General features: G+C 40.6%; 1 protein-coding gene across 1 annotated transcript in view; it reads right to left on the bottom strand.

Annotated features, from left to right (window-relative positions):
* Positions 1-6,808: 6,808 nt before the first annotated feature.
* Positions 6,809-13,629, bottom strand: part of LOC101848692 (phosphatidylinositol 4,5-bisphosphate 3-kinase catalytic subunit beta isoform) — a gene marked incomplete in the record, with an annotated part of 37,745 nt that continues 30,924 nt past the window's right edge. The window contains 4 exon segments of the mRNA XM_013088456.2: positions 6,809-7,531; positions 8,861-9,003; positions 10,927-11,044; positions 11,664-11,828. Of these exon segments, the coding sequence (XP_012943910.1) occupies positions 7,270-7,531; positions 8,861-9,003; positions 10,927-11,044; positions 11,664-11,828 (688 nt within the window).

Below are 13,629 nucleotides of genomic sequence, written 5' to 3'. Positions count from 1 at the left end.
AGATAGTCTCATCAGATCTGTAACTCTGTAAATTCCAAGCTCTTGGCTTTACGCTGTTAAAGTTTAGAGCTATTTTTATGCAAAATATTTATGGAGTGGGCCCATATAGATCTACGTATCTACCATACCTTAATCTTCTGTAAAAAAAATAAAAAATTAATACCTTTTTAATGTGGGTGTTTTCTTGAACCTCCAAGATTTTTTTCGCATTCCTTACACAATAGGCCAGGAGTTCGATTTTTACCTACCCTAAGATAAAGGGTATGGCTGAAAGACAGCAGTAAGAAGGAGCCAGTAGTAGCAGTAGAAAGGGTCATGAGTCCAGAGGATTAGGAAAAATGGAAAGGGGGGCCGGAAAGTGGAGATGAAAGGAGATAAGGAGGTGAAAGGAGACAATTTTAGAGGAGAAAATTTTCTGTGGCCGTCAGGTTTCAAACCTGGCACCTATTGAATGAGAGACAAAAGCCCAAAGTAGGCCTACTGAGGATAAGAGACATTACTAGAGTGTAATAATTGAATTTAAAAAAAGTTTTAGTAAGAGTTTTACGGCACTTGCAACACTATAAGGTCATATATATATAAGTGCCGAAGAAAAGATGTGTTACAAGAGAGTAACAAACACAAAAAGGAGGAGGAGAGATAAGGACAATAGATTTTTGATAGGAAATAAGGAGCAAACCACACCAGAGCACCCGCCTTATGGTAGTATATATATATATATATATATATATATATACCTAGTACAAAGAAAAAAAGGAGAGATAAGGACAGTAGATGTTTGATAGGAAAGAAGCAAGAGAGAATAATCAGGACAGAAAGAAGCGGGAGAGATTTAGGACGATAGATGTTTGGATAGGAAAGAAGGAGGAGAGATAAGGACAACAAACGTTTGATAGGAATGGGAAGAAGGAGAGATAAGGATGATAGATGTTTGTACAGTATTTTAATAGGAAAGAAGGAGAGAACTACAAGACAGACAGCATCCGCCAACCACCCACAGGGTAGATCCTGCACTAGTTGTAGGCCTACAGGTGGGGAAATAAAGGACCAACATTCCCATGCTCCTTTCCTCAATGTCTGAGGGACTATCGCAGACAATTAAGTCTCTAAAACAATGCCATGGGCTGATGTGTCCAGGAAATTATTTAACCCGAAATTATCTTTCCTAATGTGTCCAGCAAAGTTTTCATAGGCCAGAATTCATATTTCTTTTATATTTTATTATAATTATAATATGTCTGTGAAAGTTTTCAGTTTCAGGAACCAGAAGTTATCTTTCTATTATAATGTGTCCAGATGGGTTTTTCACGAACCAGAAGTCCAGAAATACATGTAATGAGTTCAGGAAAGTGTTCATGAACTAAAAATTACCTTTCTGTATTATGTGTCCTGGAAAGTTTCCATGAACCAGAAGTTATCTTTCTATAAAATGTGTTCAGGAAAGTTTTCATGAACTAAAAGTTGTCTTTCTGTATAATGTGTTCAGGAAAGTTTCCATGAAATAAAAGTTATCTTTCTGTATAATGATTCCAGGAAAGTTTCCATGAACCAAAAGTTATCTTTCTGTATAATGATTCCAGGAGAGTTTCCATGAACCAAAAGTTATCTTTCTGTATAATGATTCCAGGAGAGTTTCCATGAACCAAAAGTTATCTTTCTGTATAATGATTCTAGGAGAGTTTCCATGAACCAAAAGTTATCTTTCTATAAAATGTGTTCAGGAAAGTTTTCATGAACCAGAAGTTGATTTTTTCTAAACACTCTCAAGTTTTCCTTGCCAGCACAATCATGAGAAATAAATCAGGTTAGCTTCATAAGAAAACAATACAAAACAAAACAGCTGAGTCGAGACAAGTTTTCTTTAAAATTCTTTCTTTATCAGTCCAAAATATCTTAAAATAAGAAAAGTAGAAATTATTGAATCAAATTGCTCTAACCAACACATCAGCTTAATGAAGTCAAGGAAAGATCCTTGAATGAACTAGGCTACTACCCTTTTGCATATACTTTTTAAAAAGAAAAAAAAAAGCACATTATATTTATTTATGTACACGGTGGAGACAAAACGAAGGTAAACCAGTCACCTGACAATGCATACATACATGACAATCAGAAACCATCACAGTAGAACTAGATAGAAGAAAGAAGGTAGGATAAAAGCAAGCGAACAGCAGGCTTTGTGCAAAAACAGATAAAATACATACAATGCACATGTCGCTGGACAGTTGAACATCTTGAAGTTGAAGAAGATAATACTGATATTTGTGCCTTACAAACAGTGGAACTTCCGTTCACACTTATTAGTTCACAGAATCTGTTAACATTCATCAGTTAGTTGACATTCATCAGTTCACAGAATCTGTTAACATTAATCAATTAGTTAACATTCATCAGTTCACAGAATCTGTTAACATTCATCAGTTAGTTGACATTCATCAGTTCACAGAATCTGTTAACATTAATCAATTAGTTAACATTCATCAGTTCACATAATCTGTTAACATTCATCAGTTCACAGAATCTGTTAACATTAATCAATTAGTTAACATTCATCAGTTCACAAAATCTGTTAACATTCATCAGTTAGTTGACATTCATCCGTTCACAGAATCTGTTAACATTAATCAATTAGTTAGCATTCATCAGTTCACAGAATCTGTTAACATACATCAGTTAGATAACATTCATCAGTTAAAAGAATCTGTTAACATTCATCAGTTAACAATATAAGGAACAACAAATAAAATCATCTGAGATAGAATTTCTCTCTATAAAAACACAGCAAAGGCAGCACTGTAGCAATGCTGATCTGAGAAAACAATTTTTTCCAGCTTTCAAAATGACTTATCACGAGTGGAATGTTCATTTTATCCAATAAAACATATCAGAGGTATGAAAAAAATTATCTCTTTATAAATATATATATATTTACTCTTTTATTGTAAAAGAACGGGTTAAAATAGTCAATTTGTATCTCTGTACTAGACTGTACTCTTTCACCGAACGGAAGACTCATGGCACTTTAGGCAGTATAGAAGGAGAAGAAATGTATCACACAAGATCCCCTGGGACCAAGGAACTTATAGTAGCACAGATACAATAGACAACGAAAGATCTTGTCAGTATGTTAGTGTTTTAGCACCTATAAACGGCTGCTTGCACTGTATGCTTCCCAGGAAGTTGAGGTTGTTTCAGAATGCTCTCAGGTCGGCTGGAGTAATAGTATAGATTGTGAAGCCAGTAGAGCTTTAAGAATAGAAGTTCGATGCCTTGGACAAACTGCAGACTAAGAAAAGCTGAAATCTGAAATTGGGACAAAAGTGCGTAAAAGTAATATATATATATATAAAAACTGGAAGTGCTTGTATATCTAATATATATATTTGTCTTCAGATTTATTTATCCCGAAGACCCTGACGTTTGAGCCCACACAGCGCTGACGACTGAGAGAAACAAACAAATCACCCGTCTACAAAGGGAATACACATGACCTTGACAGTTTCCCCACGACCCTAGCTGTCAAACAACCAGGTCAGTCCAAGACAACATGTTCATCTCTCATTTCACATGAAAGAAAACAGGAAAAAATATCATCATCATATCATCAACGTGATCAATTCTCGTTTGGAAAGGAACTTGTTACTTGTTACTTGTGTGAAGGACCGACATCACTACACAAGGGGCATCCCCATAAGCGTTCCATCCCCTGAAGAAGCATGTCTCGAAAGGAAGAAAATGGCAACCTTATTTCACCCCCATATGTGAGACAAAATAAATGCATAGGATTGTACCAATTTCTTTGATACACCTCTCTTCTCCCCGCCATACACATACACATCATAAACAATGCACAAACATAACATAAAAAGTTAAACAACCTCTCTCTATCTTTCTCTGCCCCTCTCTGTCTCCCATCTCTCACTCTCCCTCTCTCTGCCTCTCTCCTTCTCAGCTAGACAGGCAAACACAACACAAGCTCTGACACCTGGGAACACCCCTGTGGAACATTCCAGAGTCCGTTGCAAGCTGCGGGGACAAAATCTCTACACTTGCTACAGTCAACGGACAAACAGACAACACAGATATCTACGAAACAGCCATGAAACTCGACACATCCCCCCCGCCGCCCCCTCCCCCCCACCCCATCAAAGAACACACGTCTGACAACCCAGTGACATCCCTTTGTTGACAACCTAGTGACATCCCTTTGTTGACAACCCAGTGACATCCCTTTGTTGACAACCCAGTGACAGCCCTTTGTTGACAACCCAGTGACATCCCTTTGTTGACAACCCAGTGACATCCCTTTGTTGACAACCCAGTGACATCCCTTTGTTGACAACCCGCTGCCCTGCCTTGTTTTGTCCCTTTGGTAAAAGTTTTGCACCACTTGCAACTGCATAAGGTCATATTGAACTGCATGTTTCCTCGCTAGTTCACAGCACGCCTTGGTTTTACTTTATGGTGAAAATAAAAAATTTACGGTACAATTCAATCGAAAAAAAACCCAAGTCATCTACAGTTTAAAAATAGTACCAACAACATTTTCTAGTAAAGACCATGGGTATTTAAATAGTTGAGAATATTATTCGCATCAACGACTGGCTGTTTGACCGACTGAGTGAATCATCAGCATATGAGTTGTTCTTAAGGCTAGGATATTCACAAAGGGGATGGAGATTTGTACAAACCATCATCATTAAACAGCAAGCTTCTATTTGCCAGTCTGTTGGCATATAAACAAACTAGCATTATCAAACAGCAAGCTTCTATTTGCCAGTCTGTTGGCATATAAACAAACTAGCATTATCAAACAACAAGATTCTATTTGCCAGTCTGTTGACAAATAAACAGCATTATTAAACAACAACAATGGCAACAAAAACTGGGACATATTTTCTCATCAAAACACATAACACTTTTCAAAATGGCTTTGGACTAAAAAGAAAAATGCATGCTACTGTACTTCCTGGCTGGACCAAAGTCACAGAAACTCAATCTTACAGAGAAACTGGAAGTCCTCAGAATACATTATTTTATTTTTCCAACCCAGCAACCATCTGAGCTCCAGCCCTTTGGCCTGAAAGTCCTCAGAATAAGTTTGAACGTTTGAACAAAGCTACCCACAGTACACTTGTGAGAATAGTGACAGAATTTGTTAGAGATATGCTGCCGACTAGAGGTGGGGGTCACTTGTATTAAACAGAGAATTTGTTTGGTAAGAGTTTTACAACTGCGTACGGTTATGAGAGCACCCAAACTGAGAATACCGATTCTGAGAAAAATGGCACAGATAGTTGGTTTATCTTTTATTGGCTGCCTTCAGGTAAAAATAAAATCATTATATTTATCTGTACATGAAATTTTCAACATTAACATTACCTGGCAAAACATACATTTTTGCGAACATAAATAATTGATTTCAATTTGTGAACAAGTCAAAGGTTGTAGGAGGGTCTGTCCCCTAATAATATAATTATCAGTTTAGATTGACCAGAAATATTTGAGAGCAGTGAGCGCGCGCTCATGTTGAGTTGTTGCTTCTTTTCGGTTGAAACAACAGATTTTATGTAAAATGTCCCTGGGTAGAATTGTAGAATTGTCTTGTTAGCGTGTCACTTTGCACACGTCCAACTTACAAACAAAATTGCTCTCCCGATGGTTTTTAGGGAAATAACTGCTTTCTACGCTGCATATCGCATCCAGAGAATTAAATTTTGGCCGCCCAAAGACTTGAATTACATTATCCTAGACTGAGCACAGTTATGGCCACCCAAAGACTTGAATTATATTATCCTAGACTGAGCACAGTTATGGCCGCCCAAAGACTTGAATTATATTATCCTAGACTGGGCACTGTTATGGCCGCCCAAAAACTTGAATTACATTATCCTAGACTGGGCACTGTTATGGCCACCCAAAGACTTGAATTATATTATCCTAGACTGGGCACTGTTATGGCCACCCAAAGACTTGAATTATATTATCCTAGACTGGGCACTGTTATGGCCACCCAAAGACTTGAATTATATTATCCTAGACTGGGCACTGTTATGGCCACCCAAAGACTTGAATTATATTATCCTAGACTGGGCACTGTTATGGCCACCCAAAGACTTGAATTATATTATCCTAGACTGGGCACTGTTATGGCCACCCAAAGACTTGAATTATATTATCCTAGACTGGGCACTGTTATGGCCGCCCAAAGACTTGAATTATAGTATCCTAGACCACCACATAAACAGCATCAACTCCATGTGGGAACCCCATTGCAGACGCTGTGACTACCACGAGGAGACCGTTGAACATCTTCTCCTTCACTGCCCAAACCTGGCAGTTCTTTGAAGCAGGCTCCTACACACACCAACAGACTTACAAAGTCTGCTCTACTCTGGCGCTGACCAGATGACAAGGACATGTGGTTACTTAAGGGAGGCACAGCGCTGCCAAGAGCGAAAAGCTCTCAGCTAAAGGAATTAAAAAACAACAACAACATCCTAGACCAGGTACTGTCATGGCCGCAACTCTTTATAAAAACCTTTGAGCACTGGTGTATGATGCCATCATGGGCTCGCAAACGAAGGGCAAAACATAAGTCGTTCTGTAGTTGAGTACGCGTGTAACATGTCCCTCCTTGCTCTTAATTTGGTTCCAAATAAGAGTCAAATGGTGTGCTCCAAGAAGAATTAGAATTACACCAAAGTGCAAGGTCTAGAATATTATAATATTTGTGTCACGGCACGGTTGAATAAGGTTCTCATCAGTTTTTTAGCAGATGAAATGATTGCTATCATCTTAAAGTTTGTTCGTTTATGAAAGATAGCATTTATCTTGTCTTTGATGGAAAAAAAATACTCATTTATCTTAAGAAAAAGTAGAAATATTTGCAAGTGAAGGAGGTGGGGGTCGTCTGGTGTCAAGAGGTAAAACTAGTGAGAAAATAGCCGGCGAACTTTGGTGACTCCCAAAGCTTGAGAGTCCTCAAAATCAGCAATTTGACATTGGTCTTGTCCCTGTGATCAACAGTTTTCAGGACAATCTACACACTAATGGTGTTTTTTAAAAGGACATAAACATTCTGAACCAAAAGAAAAAAAAATTCGATAAACTTCCTAACACGTGAATAAAATGAATAAATGCCAGTCTCTTTGATTTTGTTACTTTGACGAACGCTCGATTTCTCCCACAATGCGACACATTTCTTCAGCGAGTCTACGCTCGGCCTCTTCCCACAGATTTCTCTCCCGATAGTACTACTAGGGGAGATCACTGGTTTAGCTGTATGTGGAACCAGAAGTTGAGGCTGGTCTTCCAGGCTCCCTTCAGGGCTTGGTTGAACTTGCTGCGGAAGTGGGCACGTGCGTCGATCTCCGAGAGGTGAGGGACCAGCGTCTCCCGCAGGTAGTTGACGTCCTTCGGGGAGCTGAGCTGGGGGATGCCGCCCGACAGCATCATCATGAACAGCGACATGAGCAGGGAGTACTTGTTGCGCAGGATCAGAAATGCTTTCTCGCACATCACGCGGAACCTGGGGGGTGGATAATTTAATTTTTTAGTAAGAGTTTTACGGCACTTGCAACATAATAAGGTGATATAAGTGCTGAAGATTAGAGGTGTTACAAGAGAGTAAGAAACACAAAGAAGACGGAGGGGAGATAGTAAAGAAGGAGCAAACCACACCAGAGCACCCGCCAACCACCCACGGGGGTGGATAGGGGTGTGGGGTGGTGGGTGAGGATGGGGAGGGGGAAGGTGGATGGGGAGGGGGTGGATAGGGGTTGGGGGATGGGGAGGAGGAAGGAGGGAGTAGGAAAGGTGGAATGGGGGAGGGGGTGTGGGTTGGGGGAGGTGGAAGGAGGGAGTAGGGGTGGTGGCGTGGGGGAGGAGGGGATGGGGTTGAGGGCGATGTGGGGGAGGAGGGGAGGGGATGGGTAGGGGCTGGAGTTGGGTGCGGAGAGAGTGGGAAACTTTACTTAAAGGAACAGTTGGTACCCAGTACAGAATTAGTCACAAAACTTCAGGAACACACTAAAACATATCAACTGTGAGAAAGTTCTACAAGGTATATCTATCAAGGAAATTTAGGACAAGTCCTCTAGGAAACCGCTCGACGATATCTGTTCCACAAATTAGGATGTGTCCTTTAGGTAAGTTCTACAAGTTACCTGTCAAACGATTACAACAAATCCTCTAAGAAAGTTCTAGGAGGTACCAGTTAAACTAATTATGACATATCCGCTAGGAGAGTTCTCGAAGGTACCTGTCCAACAGATTTAGAACATGTCTTCTTCTAGAAAAGTTTTACACATTATCTGTCCTCTAGAAAAGTTCTACAAGTTACCTATCTTCTAAGAAAGTTCTACAAGTACAAGTTACCTATCCTGTAAGAAAGTTGTACAAGTTACCTATCCTGTAAGAAAGTTGTACAAGTTACCTATCCTGTAAGAAAGTTGTACAAGTTACCTATCCTGTAAGAAAGTTGTACAAGTTACCTATCCTGTAAGAAAGTTCTACTGGGGAAAGTTCTACAAGTCACCTGAACTCTAGGAAAGTTCTACAGGTTACCTGTCCCCCAGGAAAGTTCCACAAGTTACCTGTCCTCTAGGAAAGTTCAACAAGTTACCGGAAAGTTCTACAAGTTACCTGTCCTCTAGGAAAGTTCTACAAGTTACCGGAAAGTTCTACAAGTTACCAGTCCTCTAGAAAAGTTCTACAAGTTACCAGTCCTCTAGGAAAGTTCTACAAGTTACCTGTCCTCTAGGAAAGTTCTACAAGTTACCTGTCCTCTAGAAAAGTTCTACAAGTTACCTGTCCTCTAGAAAAGTTCTACAAGTTACTGGAAAGTTCTACAAGTTACCTGTCAAAATTTCCTCTCTCGGTGTCGCCCTTGGTGATGACGTAGACAAAGTGGGAGGTGAGGACAAAGGGCACGCGCTCTCGCTTCACGTGGAACTTGCTCTTAAAGTTGCCCAGGAAGTGGCCAAAGTCGATGTGGAACATCTGAGGAAGTCAGACGGTTGCCAGAGAATCAGAATGCAGATGGATGCCACAGAATCAGAAGAATGATGGTCGCAATAGAATCAGAAGAATGACGGTCGCAATAGATTCAGAGGGCAGATGGTCGCAATAGAATCAGAAGGCAGATGGTGGCAATGGAATCAGAAGGATGACGGTGGCAATAGAATATGAGGGATGACGGTGGCAATAGAATCAGAAGGATGATGGAGGCAATAGAGAAGGATGACGGTGGCAATAGAATCAGAAGGATGACGGTGGCAATAGAATATGAGGGATGACGGTGGCAATAGAATCAGAGGGATGATGGAGGCAATAGAGAAGGATGACGGTGGCAATAGAATCAGAAGGATGACGGTGGCAATAGAATCAGAAGGATGACGGTGGCAATAGAATCAGAAGGATGACGGTGGCAATAAAGAAGATTGATTGCAATAGAATCAGAAGGATGATGGTGGCAATAGAGAAGGATGACGGTGGCAATAGAATCAGAAGAATGACGGTGGCAATAAAGAAGATTGATTGCAATAGAATCAGAAGGATGATGGTGGCAATAGAGAAGGATGACGGTGGCAATAGAATCAGAAGAATGACGGTGGCAATAGAATATGAGGGATGACGGTGGCAATAGAATCAGAAGGATGACGATGGCAATAGAATCAGAGGGATGACAGTGGCAATAGAATCAGAGGGATCACGGTGGCAATAGAATCAGAAGGATGACGGTGGCAATAGAGAAGGATGACGGTGGCAATAGAATCAGAAGAATGACGGTGGCAATAAAGAAGATTGATTGCAATAGAATCAGAAGGATGATGGTGGCAATAGAGAAGGATGACGGTGGCAATAGAATCAGAAGAATGACGGCGGCAATAGAATCAGAAGGATGACAGAGGCAATAGAATCAGAAAGATGATGGAGGCAATAGAAAAGGATGACGGTGGCAATAGAATCAGAAGAATGACGGTGGCAATAGAATCAGAAGGATGTCGACAGAATCAGAAGGCAGACAGTGGAAATAGAATCAGAAGGATGATGGCAGGAATAGAATCAGAAGAGAACAGAAGATCCACTGCTTAGAGTAGGATTCTCCAATATTCCATTCTGAAAAGTTTGTTAATTTGTTTGAGAAAAAGGGAAGCACACCGGCACAATGAAGGTCATTATTTAGTGCTGGAAAAAGGTAAGAAACATATACAGAAACAACAGGGGGAAAGTACAGAAATAGGACCTACCAGTGGCACCCTCCAACCAACCAACCACCTGCCATTTTGAAAAAAAATGTTGTTGTTGTTGTTGTTATTGTGTCTGTTATTAGTGTTATCATGATGTTGTTGTTGTTATTGTGTCTGTTATCATGATGTTATTGTTATTGTTGTGTCTGTTATCATGATGTTGTTGTTGTTGTGTTTGTTATCATGATGTTGTTGTTGTTGTTGTGTTTGTTATCATGATGTTGTTGTTGTTATTGTGTCTGTTATCATGATGTTGTTGTTGTTGTTGTGTTTGTTATCATGATGTTGTTGTAGTTATTGTTGTGTTTGTTACCATGATGTTATTGTCGTTATTGTTGTGTCTGTTATCATGATGTTATTGTCGTTATTGTTGTGTCTGTTACCATGATGTTATTGTCGTTATTGTTATCACGATGTAGTTGGGTCTGTAATCATGATGTTAATGTTGTTGTTGCTGTTATCTTGATGTTGTTGTGTCTGTAATCATGATGTTGTCGTTGTTGTTGTGTCTGTTATCATCATGTTGTTGTTGTTTTGATGTCCATTATCATGATGTTGTTTTTGTCTTACCTGACCGGATGACTTCATCACGATGTTGTCGTGTCTGTAATCATGATGTTATTGTTGTTGTTATTATCACGATGTAACTGTTGTTGCTGCTGCCATGACTTACCTGACCGGAAGACTTCATCATGATGTTGTCGTTGTGGCGGTCGCCCACACCGATGACGTACGTGGCCACGCAGTAGCCGGCACAGGACATCAGGAACTCTTCCACCGCCGCGTCCAGACTGACCAAACGCACGAGTGAACGCACGCATGAGTGACGGGAGATGGGGAGACACGAGCCACAGGGGGAAACAGGGAAGAGAAACAAGGACAGGATTAATGAATAATAACAGTAATAATAATATTCATAATGATAATAATCATCATGATAATAAAAACAATAATATAATAATAACAATGATATAATAGATAATAGATAATAATAATAATAATAATAATAATAATATGAGTATTATTTTATGTACTGACAGGAGACAAGTGAAAGTTCTACTCTAGTTGTAGTTTTAGCTTTATTAAATGTTTTACGGCACTTGCAATACAATTAGGTCATATAGGTGTCAAAGATTAGAAATAGAGGTGTTACAAGAGAGTAACGAACACCAAAAAAAAAAAAAAAAAAAAAGGAGGAGAGATAAGGGCGACAGATGTTTGAAAGGTATGAAAGGAAAGAAGGAGCGCACCACACCAGAGCACCAGCCAACCACCCACAGTTTTACTATATGTCCTTACGTTGGAAAAAAAGAACTTAAAAAAAATATTTCCCCCCTTCTTTTCTTTGTAAAAAAAACCCCAAAGAACCCCCCCCCCCAACCCCTAAGCCGCTAGAATTCTCCGACTCACTGCTCGGGAGACTTGTGTTTCATCTTGAGCCACTCAAACAGCGCCCGTTTGTCGAAGGCCGTCTTCTTGAACCAGCGCTGGATGTTGGCCATGGTGTCTGCGGGCGAGACCACCTCGATCATGCCCTGCTCCAGGTCTGTGGCCATACACATGTACGGGTTCATTCTGTGGTGACAGGTTAAAGGTCAAAGGTAGTCATACAAATGTACAGGTTCATTCTGTGGTCAGAGGTCAAAGGTTTAAGGTCAAAGGTGGCCATACACGGGTACGGATTCATTCTGTGGTCAACAGGTTAAAGGTTCATCCTGTGGTGAGAGGTTACAGGTTAAAGGTCAAAGGTAGCCATACACGTGTACGGGTTCATTCTGTAGTCAGAGGTCAAAGGTTTAAGGTCAAAGGTGGCCATACAGGTGTACGGGTTTATTCTGTGGTCAAAACGTCAAAGGTTTAAGGTCAAAGGTGGCCATACACATGTACGGGTTCATTCTGTGGTCAAGACGTCAAAGGTTTAAGGTCAAAGGTGGCCATACACATGTATGGGTTCATTCTGTGGTCAACAGGTTAAAGGTTCAAGGTCAAAGGTAGCCATACACATGTATGGGTTCATTCTGTAGTCAACAGGTTAAAGGTTCAAGGTCAAAGGTGGCCATACACATGTATGGGTTCATTCTGAGGTCAGAGGTTAAGGGTTTAAGGTCAAAGGTGGCCACAAAGCACAGATATTGGTTCATTCTGTGGTCAAAGGTTCAAGCTTCAAGGTCAAAGGAAGCCGCTGAGGTCAACAGGTCAAAGGTTAACGGTCATACATGTGTATGGGTTCTTCCTCTGCACAACAGGTTAATAAAGGTCAATGGTGGCCATACAACACGACATGCATCGGTTCATTCTGTGCACAACAGGTCAAAGGTTAAAGGTAGAAGTCGGCCATACATCTCTTCTGCCTGTCTGTCTGTCTCCCTCCAGTGTGCAATTTTTTGTTTTTCAAAGCCTGGCAGAGGTATACAAAGATAAACTTCTCTCTCTCTCTCTCTCTCTCTCTCTCTCTCTCTCTCTCTCTCTCTCTCTCTTTCTCTCGCTCTCGTTCGTAACGTGTGCGTATACACTTTTATACAAGAAAAACGCCAGAGCTGTGTCTAAGCCAAAGGTTACCATACTCTGTTTCCACGTAGTTTTTAACCATAAAAATAACTTTAAAAACATCCCTTAGATAAGCCTGGATCTAGTAGAACTGAACAAAAGTTTGCTCCTTCTTTCCTATCAAACATCTATCGTCCTTATCTCCCCCTCCTTCTTTTCTGTGTTTGTTACTCTCCTCAGGTAAAACCTGTACTCCTCGGCACGTTTATGAGCTTATTGTGTTACATGTGCCGTTAAACTCTTACTAAAACAAAAACACAAGAAATATAGAAATATTAGACTCAGAAACAACATGGTCACCAGACGGTGACGCTGTCAGGGAGTTATGCCCCTTGCCCCATGACACTCACTGGGAGGTCATGCAACCGTGGAAGATTAGCGAAAATGCAGGAAGTGGGAGAGAAAAACCGAAACGAGGGTAGAATGATGGGTGGGATTTTTTTCTTTCGCTCCTTTTTTTTTGGGTGGGGGGGGGGACACATGAGAATAGAAGGATGAAATTAAGGGAGTGTAAAACAAAAAAGACAATGACGTCACATAGAAAGAAGCGGCGGGAGAGAGAGAGAGAGAGAGAGAGAGAGAGAGAGAGAGAGAGAGACAGAGAGAGAGAGAGAGACAGAGAGAGACAGAGAGAGAGAGAGAGACAGAGAGACAGTGAGACAGAGATAGGGACAGAATATGGAGAAAGGAGGAATAGCAGAGAGAGACAGACAGACAGACAGAAAGAGAGAGAGAGAGAGAGAGAGAGAGAGAGAGAGAGTAGAGGGGGGAGAAAGACAGACAGACAGACAGACAGACAGACAGACAGACAGACAGACAGACAGACAGA

This window comes from Aplysia californica, unplaced genomic scaffold, assembly GCF_000002075.1.
Source record: "Aplysia californica isolate F4 #8 unplaced genomic scaffold, AplCal3.0 scaffold00747, whole genome shotgun sequence".
Classification (NCBI taxonomy): Eukaryota; Metazoa; Mollusca; class Gastropoda; order Aplysiida; family Aplysiidae; genus Aplysia; species Aplysia californica.
This window is presented reverse-complemented; position numbering and strand designations above follow the sequence as displayed.